Below are 13,352 nucleotides of genomic sequence, written 5' to 3' on the forward strand. Positions count from 1 at the left end.
TTTTACGCTACATATACACTAACATCAGGTTATTGTTCTCTCGCCACTCTCTCAGTGTACTCTCCCGCCAGTCGGTCAGCGTATAAGTAGAAGCGGCCACAGCGGGACGGCCTCAAAACGAACAGAGCCATCGAACGGCGAAGGTGCGCGCATTAAAACTCTCCCCCGCAAAAACCAAACAGAAAAAAGTGAAGAACGAAAACCGAAAAGAAAACGAAAAGACAGGAAAATCCAAGCAAAACGAGCCGAAAGACCGTTTTATTTCTTTTTGTTTTGTGTTCTGAAAGAGAGAGGGAAAAAGGCAAGCAGCAGAAAGTGATCGAGATGGCGTTCATGATGCCCGTGATGAAGAACAATTACGATATTTACAAGGACACGCGTTCCCGCAAAACGTCAGAATGTTCGAATGCGAGTAGTAACGGTACAACGGCTTTGGCCACCGCTCTTGGAACGCCCGCCCAGGGACAACAACAACAGCGACGCCGCAAGGTGTCCGAATGCAAGTCGGAGAGCTTCGCCACCTCACCATCGCACGGTCAACTGGGCGTGTCCTCCCCCCACCAAAGGATGCAAATGCAGCGCTGCCACAGTTCGCGCGCTTTTCCACGCAACGCATCGCGCAGTTCGCACGGTTCGCTGCAGCAAATGGTGTCGCCCACGCGCAGTAGTCCGCCCAGCCGCTCGCACACCGCATCCGCACTGGAAAGGCAGGCGGCCGCCCAGGCAGCCGCGATTAATCAAAAGCAACAACAGTCGGCCGCTGCAGCTGCTGCTGTTGAATCTTCAAATGATTATACGAAGTTTCATTTGCGTTTGGTCGACAAGCTGCGCAAGTCCTTTCGCAAGGATAGCGGTAAGCGGTCATGAGAGCAGCGCAATCACAGCAACAACAACCAAATCTACGACAACAACAATGCCAGCAGCAGCAGCACGGCGCTCCTTTCCATTTCCCACAACAATAACAACGACAACAACGGAGCCGGGTGGAAAGTTAGTGACGGTGCCGATGCCATTTCCAGAGGAAGATCGCCTGGAAGAGATGTGGAGGAGTGCAGTTCTGCAACGTTCGAGGCACTGGAAGCGTGTTCGAGAGCAGCCGAAGCGACAACACACAGAGAACGAGAGAGAGGCATGGTCAGTCGTTTGGGGATACGCTTCCGGCGATACTGTAGATTCCTGGCCCACTCCCCCCATGGAAGCGCTGCGGCGCCAGAAGACGAGACAGAGGCGGAGGCTAGCTCCTTGGAGCAGCTGACCGGCAGCAGGAGCAGCAGTCGCAGTCGCCGACGGCGCAGCAGCAGCATTGGGAGCGCCGGCAGCCGGCTGAAGATGCGACTGCGGCGCTGCACTTCGTCGCCAGGATAAGAGCGAGATGACACTGATGATGGTCGGAGCGACAGAGAACGAGAGAGAGAGGACAGACTGGAAGTGAAGTGCAGAAGAAGAGAAAGAGAGTGCAGTGGCGTAGCCAAAAGGGAAAGGGGGTCGGGTCACAACAAAGAGTCACTTAACCTAGTTATTATTTGCCCCCCGGGAAAAAGGAAAGTGAGTTGGCGTACAGAGTTGTTGGTGCAAATTAGATTGGGCATAATCTACATAATCTATACCTAAATCAATTTCGGTGTACATATGCAAACTACTAAATATCTACATATATATACAAGTTAAAGTCCCAAATGTATAATTACATTAATTATATGTATTTATGTATGCCAGGCTTCCAAATAGAATAGAGAGCATAGAACCTATCCCAAAACCCAAACCAAAACCTCTCCCAAATAATTCAAACTTTTTTTGTACCTGCGGTTTCGCGACAAGAGGAAAACAGAGAATTGCAACTGCCAATTGCATTGTATAACAAAGACCACATCAGCAACAACCCACAACAAGACAAAACACTTAAGAAAATAAACAGCAACCAGAAGAAAAGAACCACGGATTTTTACCCTTCATTTTATAATTGCATAATTACGAAGAGCAATTGACAATATACTTTTGAAAGCATTGCGAACAACAACAAAAAAAAACAAATAAACAGAAAAACGAAGCAGCTGAAAACAGACTTAATATTATATCGTATAACATATACACACATGTACTTGTAAAGAATTATATATATACAAAAATGTACCTAGATAACAGCTACTTTTAAGGAACAATTAATGTTATTCGTTTTTTTTTCTTAGCTAGTAATTTTGTAATTACACAAACATACACGGCAATCGAGAAAAGAAAAACTCTGACAAAAAAACCAATATAAATAAAAAGTAACGAACTATATGGAAAGAAAACCTACATATGTAATTTTATTTTGCACGCGAAAACATTTAAATGTCAGCAGTAGGAGGGAGACAGATAAAGAGAGAGAGAGCGAGAACGAGAGAGCAAATTGCAGCTGCAGCCAAGTGCGCAGAAAATGCGTTTCGTGGGGGAGGGGAAGACCCCATTTCGGCCGCAATTAGACCCACGCTCGCCATCCCACTCGCGCCCTTTGGCCTCTTTCTCGCACACGCTACTCTTCATGGGAATGAGAATGAGGCATGCGGAAGCAGAAGAAGCGCAGCGCGAAGAAAGGCGAAAATAGAAGAAAGAGAGATGGACGGCACAGTGATCCCCCCAAAGCAAAACTTGAAGTCTAATATGTGTATTTTCTATGAATACAGTGTTATCAGGACCAAACTTTTGGCTACCACGATATAAATGTATCATTTCATTTCATGATCAATTGAATACATTCTAACAATATTACTCATGTTATGAAAGAGTTTATTTTAGATATGCACATGAAGTTCAGAGAATGCCAAAGGGCTTATTGGGTTGTAAAGCAGACTCATTTCTCAGTTGAGCACTTAAGGTTCCCTGTCTGGCATGTTGCACACCGATTCGCATATACCCGAAGCAGAAGTGGTATGGCGATGCTGCAACCTTGACCTTTGGACGCAGCAGCGACGAATTGAATTGCCTGAAACAATTTGGCGTGTGTCATATAGCTAAAATCTAGTGTTGTACTTGTGGGGCATTTGTGGGGATGCTTTCTATGCGACGACATCATGGCACACATTTCAAATCTAGGCGAAACCTATTCAGAAATATTTTCATAAACATTCTGCGTTTCAATTTCAATTAGAGAATTAATCAAAAGACGATCGGGCGATGGTCCGAAATAGATATAGAACGATATATGTAGATATATTATTTATATAAATTTGTGAGTCGGTGGTTCTCTTGCCATACCTTTGATTATTTTTCAATTTAGCTTTTTTGTGATTTGCGCATCTAATATTGCAATCGCAACTTAATTGAATGTACATAAGTGTACATAAACCTAATATCAATGACAATAGTGCAATGCAAACACAGTTGCACTTGATTAAATATTATGAAAATATGATTCTTAGAGTTGCAGAATGCCTTATCTGTTTGTTTATCCCAGCAATTTGCCCAGTCAGCTGTTATCTTTTGATATTCTGGTGTTTTCTGGATCCAGTTCGAGTTGGTTAGCCAACAGATTTTCAACTTCACACGGCTGTAAAAGCCGATACGCAGTTGGATATCTAAATATCCGGCATAAATACATATACTATATCAGATAGTTTAATGACATGCATTCATAAATGTCATCTGTTTGATTTAGTGGCCCTGCCATGGTTTTTGGGGCAAATGAATGGCTGTATAATGTGCATGTGATGTCCATTTGACTTATGTACATATGTACATTACTCAGATATGATTGTGATTTCGATGCATTGGTGCTGATTCGTGTGTAAGGCTAGATTTGCCCGTCTCGGTTATATCACCATTGTTGTGCAATTCCTTTCGCCAATGCCAATCGAATACTGCATCTCTTCCTACCCATGGAAATTCCCCATCTGCCTGCTTGTTTTCTCCATTGTCAGCATAAACAACACACTCGGTGCATCAACAGAACAACAACCCAACCTAATTGTCGGGCAATATACATTGTATGTACATCATATGTAGATCTAGTGTTGGAATTTGAGAAACACTTGATGCCGATTTCATTTCATTTCGCTTTCTACGCACACAACATATTTTATAGATGTAAATCTTTAGAACCAGACACTTTTTTGGATAATATTCCATTAACCATCTTTTCATCTTTTCCCTATATACATAATAAGTGAAACTTTTGCTGCAGGAATTATTAATATTAGTACCCAATAATAGCAGTATATTCTAAGCAGGGTCCCTACATCATTTTGTTATTGTTTTCCTTTTTTTCCGCTTCTTGGTTTTCTCTGGTTCTTTTACAAAAAATTTCTGTTTTTCCCCACGTTTCGATCTTTTTTTATTCGCTGATTTACGAATCACTTGAAGACGAAAAACAGGCGGTTTGAAAATAAGGTGAGGGGGAGGGGGGCAAGGGAATGGGTGGGGAAACTTTTGTGTTTCTATGTTTATGCGAGGCAACAGGTTTTTATTGGAATTAACCCCCTGCAGCCCCACTGTCCCACCATTTTTTTTTTTTGTTTTTCATTGTTTTAGTGTTTTTGCGTTTTTGAGCTGTGCGCGAGTTACCACCCCACCCCCTAAACCCCCACGCCTCTAAACAAATCATCGGACACTCAACCGGGAAGACGGCAACTGGAACACCGCATCCGGCCGAATGCTGACATTCCGGCCGAATGCTGACATTACACAAAAGTCGCACTGCAACATTGTCCCCAGCTAGCCAGCCACATGCCGAGTCGGCATGTTCATTATGCTTACAATTAAGAACCTATGTACTTATGTATAAGACGAAAACGGAGGACTCGAGTAGCCACTCTCTGACAATAAACTTCATACTGATTTTGAACTTCAAGAAAGTCAGTCGTATTCTTTATTGGAAATCTTCACACTACAACTATCTGCTGAAACTTAAAAACCTTCATACATTTACACATCATATCTTCACAAAAGGCTCCACCCTCGATCACGGACTTAACTGGCGCAGCCGGTAGGATGTCCTACCTATTAATAATTACCTACCTGTTCACCCTTGTGCCAACTCAGGCTATCCATGTCCATTATTTAAATGATAACGCCCCTATAGCCAAGATAGAACTAGGGAAAGCCTTACTAATTGAGAGGTACAAAATAATTAGTCATGTAATCAACCTACAAGACTACAGCAGATGTATGGAACAATTCCATCTGACCATTAATAAATTTAACCCCGATTCCACGTTGACGGACTCCGTCACAATTTTAAAAACCAAATTAACCCAAGCCCAAGTAAAGCTCAAAGCCCTTACACCTTCATATAGAAACAAACGGGGTTTGATTAACGGATTGGGGAGTCTAGTAAAGGTGGTTACCGGCAACATGGATGCCAACGACAATAAAGAAATACATGAAGAACTTGACAATATAAAGAAAAATTCCGAAGTCAGTAACGACAATCTCCAAAAACAAGTAATGTTTAACAACGAAATACTTATCCGGTTCGAAAATATCACGGACCATATAAATAATGAACAAATTTTGATAAGTAAATTCTTTGATACCTCACAAAACAAAATATACAAACACTTAAACTTACAAGATACCCTTCTGGAAGAAATACAATATTTAAATAGGATTAATTATAACATAGAATTATTCATTAACCACCTAAACGACATAACAGAAAGTATGCTATTGGCGAAAATAAATATAATTCCCAAGTTCATCCTAAATGAACAAGAAATGGATAAAATAAAAACAATACTGGAAAAACAAAATATCACAGTCAAAAATGAACAAAGTATATACAATTTCCTACAAATGAATACACTAAATTACGAACAAAAGATTATTTTTAATATCAAAGTCCCAATTTTTAAACAACCTTTTCATACCCTCGCCAGACTAGTTCCATTACCAATAAATAACACATATTTTGTAATAACCCCAAATTACCTAGCTTATAATATTAATAATAAGAAATTTCATATGACCCGTAAATGCCCCAAACTGGATAATACATTCTTGTGCGACGAGAACTTCTACGTTGATACACCACAGAACAACACATGCCTGGAACACCTTTTGAACGGAGAAAACAGTTCCTGCGATGTACGGGAAACCGGCCCCATCACCGACGTGTTCGAGGCAGAGAGAGGTTACATCTTCGCATTCAACGTGAACAAACTGAAGGTATCCCTAACAAACGGCTCCGAGCTCTCAATAATGGGGTCAGCCATCATCAGATACATTAACGAAACAATACAGATTAACGGTATCGATTACGACGGCACGGTTGACACGTTCCCTGAACAGACGGATTTTGATCTTCCCCCCATGCGAAAAGTAACTAGGAATACCACTATTACGGTACTAAGCCTAGAAAAACTGCACCTCGAAGCCACCCAAACAATGGATAAAATCCTGGCCGTCCATCACAATACTATACAGCACACCTGGACACTCTACACTCTGCTCGGATTGGTAACGTTCCTAGCAGTCATCTTATGGCTGCACCGACGAACGAAACACATCGTCCACATCCACGAGGATCATCACGTACCAATCTACGCGTCATCCATACCTTCGCTATGGCCGTCACTTCGAACTGGGGGGGGAGGAGTTACCACCCCACCCCCTAAACCCCCACGCCTCTAAACAAATCATCGGACACTCAACCGGGAAGACGGCAACTGGAACACCGCATCCGGCCGAATGCTGACATTCCGGCCGAATGCTGACATTACACAAAAGTCGCACTGCAACATTGTCCCCAGCTAGCCAGCCACATGCCGAGTCGGCATGTTCATTATGCTTACAATTAAGAACCTATGTACTTATGTATAAGACGAAAACGGAGGACTCGAGTAGCCACTCTCTGACAATAAACTTCATACTGATTTTGAACTTCAAGAAAGTCAGTCGTATTCTTTATTGGAAATCTTCACACTACAACTATCTGCTGAAACTTAAAAACCTTCATACATTTACACATCATATCTTCACAAAAGGCTCCACCCTCGATCACGGACTTAACTCGCGTGCCGCATTCAACGTGATGCTGAATTGAACATTTATTGAACAATTTCCAGTTCGTTCCTCTTATAAGCGCGATACAATGACGCCAGCAATGTGTGTGTTGTGCTGATTAACCCCTGGTTACCCCGTTCCCGCCACCAAGCACAGAGTAATTTGATTACGTGGTTTCAGTTTTTGCGGTTGGTCAGTTCAGTGATTATCTAATTGAAGAGTGTAACAGTGAGAATTTTTCTATTATGAATTTGCATTACTCAATGCTTTGATTACCCTTTGACCGATAACAATTTGTTTCAGTTTTTTGTATAGCATAATGAAAAATATGAATGGAAAAGTTGAAGGATCAAGGAGTTCTCATGAAAATGTTCCAACAACAAGTACAGTTGCCCCCTGCGTTGATAGTCGTTGTTTACGTTTCGCGTGTTTTAATCTTTTGGCAGCCCCCATTGTTTACCCCGATCTGTTGTTTAGCCCAAGATCAAGGTGATGTTGCCTAACCCGAATTCCATTGACGTCACCGCATCTGGCCCAGAGGACCAACTAGCGGGGCTTATCCTGATGCCAGGGGTCAGGGGTGAGTTGACATTCGTTTTTATTTATTCACTGTTTTTTTTTGTTTGTTAGCGTGGCCGACAACTGTCAACGGGAATTAGCGACAAACTGACGACAGCAAAACGGACGCAAAGTGGAAAACGAGATAAGCGCACTTAAGTGTAACCAACGAGGATAATACATAACGTACGAGTCGTGAGTAAAGAATCCTTTAAGCTGTACCGTGCAATAACTAGTCAATTAAATACGATTTACATAGAATATGCATTCTATGAGCATATTTATAAAAAAAAAGTATTTTATATTAATATAAAATACATAAATATGTGCACATTTGCTCAAATGTTATGTTTCTTGTGTTTCTTGAGCTCGCTTCTCTGCTTAATCTTTTCCAGACTAAGATTAATCATTTCAATAAGAAAAGCCACAGTCACGCGCCTCTTTTCTTTTCTTGTTCCCTCCATCGAAATTAATGTGACTCAATCAGGAATCGAATTAATGTTCTCAATTGAACAAACCGGCCAAGAACGAACAAAATAAAAACGCCCATCTGCATTGTCAGTGGAAAATTCCCAAAATCTCGCTAGAAAGGGACGGCGAAAGAGAGCAAGGATTACGGGGGGCGTTGCAGGGGGTGTGGCCGGTGGCAAAGGGCACAGCTTTCGCTCTGCTCATCGATTAAACAACGCGAATGAGCAGGGCGAGGAGAAGGACGCGAAAAGGACCCGTTATCCTGACCTAGTCAAAGTTCGCCTCTCTCGCGCTCTCTCGAGCGCAGTGACATTTACTCTACGCCCTGCTCTCGCTCTCTCTCTCCCTCTCTCTCGCCATATGCGTAGAGTGGGTGGCCAGGAAGGGGGCTTCCCTACCCAGCCCTTTTGCAAAGTTCAAGCCCATCACAGTTATTTAATTATTGCATGTCAAAAGTGCATGTTTTAGTATGAGCTTCATTTACCTGTGCATTCATTTGATTATCCACTATAAATTGACAAAAAGTTGTGTAACTAAATGAATTTAGCAAGCTTTTTGGTTTTACAGTGTAAAATCGACCAGTGCATTAGTTTAAAAAGGTCAAAACACCACTGATTGCCGATCGTGTGGGACGGGCCGTCTTGTGTGGAACATAAATTTTGTATGACTATATTGCAGCTTTTGCAGCCGATAAGAACTGTAGATAAGCCGCTGAATGGGATCCTCTATAAAAAGTAGAGATGCCTAAGCATACGCTCACTCACTGTGCTATTTAAAGGCAGACGAGCACGTCTTTAAAAACGTCTTTTTAAAAAAAAATAATAAATACTTATACCACATCATCGCTTGAAAGTGAGTAAATAAGTTCTGAAGTTCCGCATGTATGGATACAATACACCCCATAAGAAACTGTTTCAACCACTCCCATGCCAATCCTGTTATCCGGTTTCCTCTCTCTTCTAAATTCTTACCCCATCATCCCCACCACTTTTCCACTCTCCTTCTCGCGTTTTTTTTTTCGATTTTTTGAAACGTGTGAGCCAGCACGTAGCCAAAAATTCTGAACCGGGGGGGAAAATGTAAGCCGGCTTTGGTCCCGTGACCCCTGCGACTTGCCTTTTGGCCCGTGTCAAGGACATTCACCCGTATCCAGCCTTCGATTAGCGACATTTATCGATTTCCGTCCTGCTTCAATTTCCATTGGACACTTTCCGGCGTTTTCATTGTTTGCCATTACAGTCAAAGTGCAGGTTTTGAGTGCAAATATAATTGCCCAGGTGAAAATGAATATTACAACGTTTTGGCCTTGGCTTCAACGCGGGGTCAGTGATCCCCTCCCCCCACTTGTTAGCCCCTCTTGACCGCACACCAGACTTGTTGTTGTCTCGCTTACACATAAAAAACAGCGCTTACATGTTTACAACTATTTTTACAAATGGAAATTTTGTCAATCTGTCTTAACTTCTTGGTAAATAGTAGATATATTCATAATAAATGAAATAGTCTACATTTTAGGCCAACATAGTTTTCTTGCTGTGCACTTAATCGCCTTGTCTATTTAAGCGATTTGAAAACAAAAACGTGCTACGAATTGGAATGCGAAAGGAGAGGTAGAGAGACGAAGCGAAAGAGAAGAAGAAGACCGCAGAAGGCATCGAAGCGAGCGCGGCTTAAGAACGTGTGAGCAAAACAAACGGGCCGAGGGAAAAGAGAAAAAAAAAACGTTTCAAGTGAAAGTCGAACACAAAAACAGAAAAGGAGAAGGCGAACAGAGAAAATTGGTAAAAAATGAAATTGAAGCCAAGCCAAGTTGCTCTTCTCTTTGGTATGTTGGCCACAACAACAAATACAACCAACGACTGCGACGCCGACTGAGAGCCGCTGTAACCAATTAGGGTGGTCCTTAATAGGCTTGTTGAGAAAATACCCGACACCTTTATATTAAGAGAATATTACATTACTCATACGACCCGTAGCCCCTTCTTAAATAATATCTATAAAAATTAAATCATAATAACATGTAAAACAATACATTTCGAAACCATAAAGCAGTTAAGACTCTGTAAAAGTATGCAAACTGATTATAAAAAATGTTTGGCAACACTGCGTATGAGTGATTACTAATACGCATAGGTTCCCCATTCCACTTAGCACCCCTTTCTAAATAAATTCCGTTTTGTGATATTTATTATCATCGTCCAAGCAACAAAATATGTAATTTAGCTACACAAAGATGGCAAACAGGTCCACCCTAGTACATATCCAACCGCGGCAGAGGCAGCATGTTAATAACAGACGCCTCGGAATAATTTTATTTCAGGTTATTTCTGACGCGTTAACACGGCTCGGAACCGCTGGATATCGAAGTCAGGCGCTGAGCAATTGGACTCCACGGCAGTCAGTTGCCCAAGATCGCGCGAGAGGCTTAGACACACGGAGGGAGTAGCCCAGTAACTAGACTTTCATATCACCCGTACTAACTGATAGAGCAAATATAGTCGGCCGCCCATGGGAAATGAGCGAAATTGCCACCTGACTGACATCCCCCTAAAAAGTTGTTAGTTGTTATTACAGCATTCCAAAAAAACATATCTTTTCATACGGGTAAGTCTTTGGTGGGCTAATCGTTAAATCGTTTTTTTTTTTCAGTGCTATGTACAAAAATCGAATTGAATTTCCATTTTGATAAATCAATAACTTATTTGGCTGAAGGAAAAAGTTCAGGTGTTAATTCCATTTGCCATAGAGAAAGTTCTTTGGCTCGAAATTTGACCGACTTACACACATTCCCTTAATTCAATTATATTTGAATAATTGATATTGTTTTAGGTTTCTATAAAAACTATGAGCAGCTTAATGTTAATAAAATTAAATTAATTCTCGCACACTTATCATTCCCATGCATAAACGATCATTCGAAGTGAATACAAGCTAGCTTAGAATAGTTTATGAATTTTTAATTCGGTCTGTAAAACAATTACTCGTTAAGTTTCCAATACCAACCGGTATCCAAAGTCTAAGCGCTCAATTTGATTGAGCCATTTTTGCATTGTCATGGTGTGACAGCAACGAACGAATTAAGTGAATTACGAGAAACCAGTTGTTTAGTTGCTCAGGTGCAAAACCACCCGAGATTTCGGGGTCAGGGGGGCCTTTAACTTGCTAACTCACCTAACCGACCCCTCCACGTCCCTCCCCGCCGGTGGTGACCGTCGCCTCTTGACTTATTTCTTTTGTACCCTACCCCTTTTCCGCTTTTAATGGGTTAACTTACAACTTTCTTTTCCTCCCTCTCTCTCTCTTTCTCTCTTACTCTCTTTTAGAATTCGACTAAAGCGGAAGAGAACACTGACGGGGGAAACCAGAGATTGTGTATCGAATCCATCGCTTAGCCAGCTATGTCGGAGGCTGCCACGCCCCCAGGATCAGTGCCAGGAACAGTATTCCCACCTGGCTTCGATCCCACTGCCGAATCGGTGGAGAAGACTCTCTGCTTCCGGGGTTTCTGGGCCTGGGCCGTGCTGATATTCCTGATTGTTCTGGGCATATTGCTCTTCATGTGGCTGCTGCGCAAGTGCATCCAAGGACCGGCCTACCGGAAGGCCAATCGCATCGATGGCAAGGTGGTCATCGTCACCGGCTGCAACACGGGCATTGGCAAGGAGACGGTCCTCGAGTTGGCCAAGCGGGGTGCCCGCGTCTACATGGCCTGTCGGGATCCCGGTCGGTGTGAGGCCGCACGACTGGATATCATGGATCGCAGTCGCAACCAGCAGCTCTTCAATCGCACCCTGGATCTGGGCTCCCTGCAGTCGGTGAGAAATTTCGTGGAGCGCTTCAAGGCGGAGGAATCCCGGCTGGATATACTGATCAATAATGCCGGCGTTATGGCCTGTCCCAGGACCCTCACAGCCGATGGCTTTGAGCAGCAGTTCGGTGTCAATCATCTGGGACACTTTTTGCTCACGAATCTGCTGCTGGATCGACTGAAGCACAGCTCGCCCAGTCGCATTGTGGTGGTCAGTTCGGCGGCACATCTCTTTGGGCGAATCAACCGCGAGGATCTGATGAGCGAGAAGAACTACAGCAAGTTCTTTGGGGCGTACAGTCAGTCCAAGCTGGCCAACATCCTGTTTACCCTCAAGCTGAGCACCATCCTTAAGGACACCGGCGTAACGGTGAACTGTTGTCATCCGGGTGTGGTCCGCACCGAGATCAACCGCCACTTTTCCGGTCCCGGCTGGATGAAGACCGCCCTGCAGAAGGGCTCGCTGTACTTCTTTAAGACACCCAAGGCTGGCGCCCAGACCCAGCTGAGATTGGCGCTGGATCCGCAGTTGGAGGGCTCCACTGGTGGCTATTACTCGGACTGCATGCGCTGGCCATTGTTTCCGTGGGTCCGGAATATGCAGACCGCCGACTGGTTGTGGCGAGAGAGCGAGAAGCTGCTGGGTCTGCCACCGCTGGAGCCACCTCCACCTGTCCAGAGCCCCACCCAGAATGGCAATGGCACTCAAAACGGCAATGGTAGTTCCAGTGCCAGTGCCAGTGCCAGTAGTAACAATCCCGCTTCACGGGAAATGCAATCCGTGGAAACGGTCGTGGTCAATCGTTCGTAGTTGTGGTCAGAGTCCTTCATTGGAGTGCAGACCTTGCTCTTAATTTAATTCCCTGTAATATGGCGTGCTTGAGTACCCTTGGAAATACCCAGTGCGGAATGAGGCCGATTCGGGTCTAATTTATAGAGATATATAGTAATATATTTATGTTTGATTTTCACATGAGATTATTGAAAGAATTCGGTTCTTGATATTGTATAATCCACGTTCTATATTAATTAACTATGTTTAAAATTGTTGATTTCCCAGGGTATTTGAGTCTTCGGTCAATCGAAGTTAGCTTTTGCATACTCTCTTGTTTTTTTTTTTGTCGCTCTCGTTCTGTACATAATTTTAAGGAAAAGAAAACCCATTAAAATAAAAGTTAAACCTGACATGCAATCCTGTTTTCGACTCTCCTCTTTCTGTTGCTCTCTCCATTCCTGTCGCCCCCCCCCCCCCCCTACACCATTGCTCTTTCACAGAAACAAAAAGAAAGAGAAAGAACGAAACGATAACAATCAGCATAAAGCGAACAATTTACGACAACAAAGCGAAATCAATGGAAACGCTGTCTGCGCTGCTGCGTCCTCTGCTGCAGCGGTCGCTGCCACTGCACTTTCGTGTGCGAGCGAGTTGGTTGGATGGAGGAGGAGGAGGCGTAGGGGGAGAGCAAGAGCGTGAGTAGGTGAGGTGAGTAAGCCCGGTGAGTGGAGGGAGAGCGAGTCAAGTCAGTCAGTCGCCCTG

At 43.4% G+C, this 13,352-nt stretch overlaps 2 protein-coding genes across 7 annotated transcripts, besides 1 other annotated feature; both read left to right on the plus strand.

The window, feature by feature from the left end:
- The first annotated feature begins 109 nt into the window (after positions 1-109).
- On the plus strand, positions 110-2,296 carry CG42240 (uncharacterized protein). Of its 3 annotated transcripts, none has more exons than NM_001272340.2 (1): positions 110-2,018. In NM_001272340.2, the coding sequence occupies exon 1, from the start codon at positions 325-327 to the stop codon at positions 1,363-1,365; it is 1,041 nt and encodes a 346-aa protein (NP_001259269.1). In that variant the 5' UTR covers positions 110-324; the 3' UTR covers positions 1,366-2,018. The 3 variants fall into 2 exon arrangements, with proteins under 3 accessions (NP_001284942.1, NP_001259269.1, NP_001138164.1); NM_001298013.1 differs by having other exon boundaries at positions 110-2,296.
- Positions 2,297-4,532: 2,236 nt separating this feature from the next.
- Positions 4,533-6,986: a mobile genetic element.
- A 43-nt stretch (positions 6,987-7,029) lies between these two features.
- On the plus strand, positions 7,030-12,999 carry CG3842 (uncharacterized protein). Of its 4 annotated transcripts, none has more exons than NM_001272342.2 (3): positions 7,030-7,731; positions 10,328-10,611; positions 11,331-12,999. In NM_001272342.2, the coding sequence occupies exon 3, from the start codon at positions 11,406-11,408 to the stop codon at positions 12,624-12,626; it is 1,221 nt and encodes a 406-aa protein (NP_001259271.1). In that variant the 5' UTR covers positions 7,030-7,731; positions 10,328-10,611; positions 11,331-11,405; the 3' UTR covers positions 12,627-12,999. The 4 variants fall into 4 exon arrangements, with proteins under 4 accessions (NP_001259271.1, NP_001259270.1, NP_572316.1 ...); NM_001272341.1 differs by lacking the exon at positions 7,030-7,731 and adding an exon at positions 8,764-8,859; NM_132088.3 differs by lacking the exons at positions 7,030-7,731; positions 10,328-10,611 and adding an exon at positions 8,764-8,859.
- The last annotated feature ends 353 nt before the right edge of the window (positions 13,000-13,352 follow it).

The sequence above is a fragment of the Drosophila melanogaster genome, chromosome X, assembly GCF_000001215.4.
Source record: "Drosophila melanogaster chromosome X".
Classification (NCBI taxonomy): Eukaryota; Metazoa; Arthropoda; class Insecta; order Diptera; family Drosophilidae; genus Drosophila; species Drosophila melanogaster.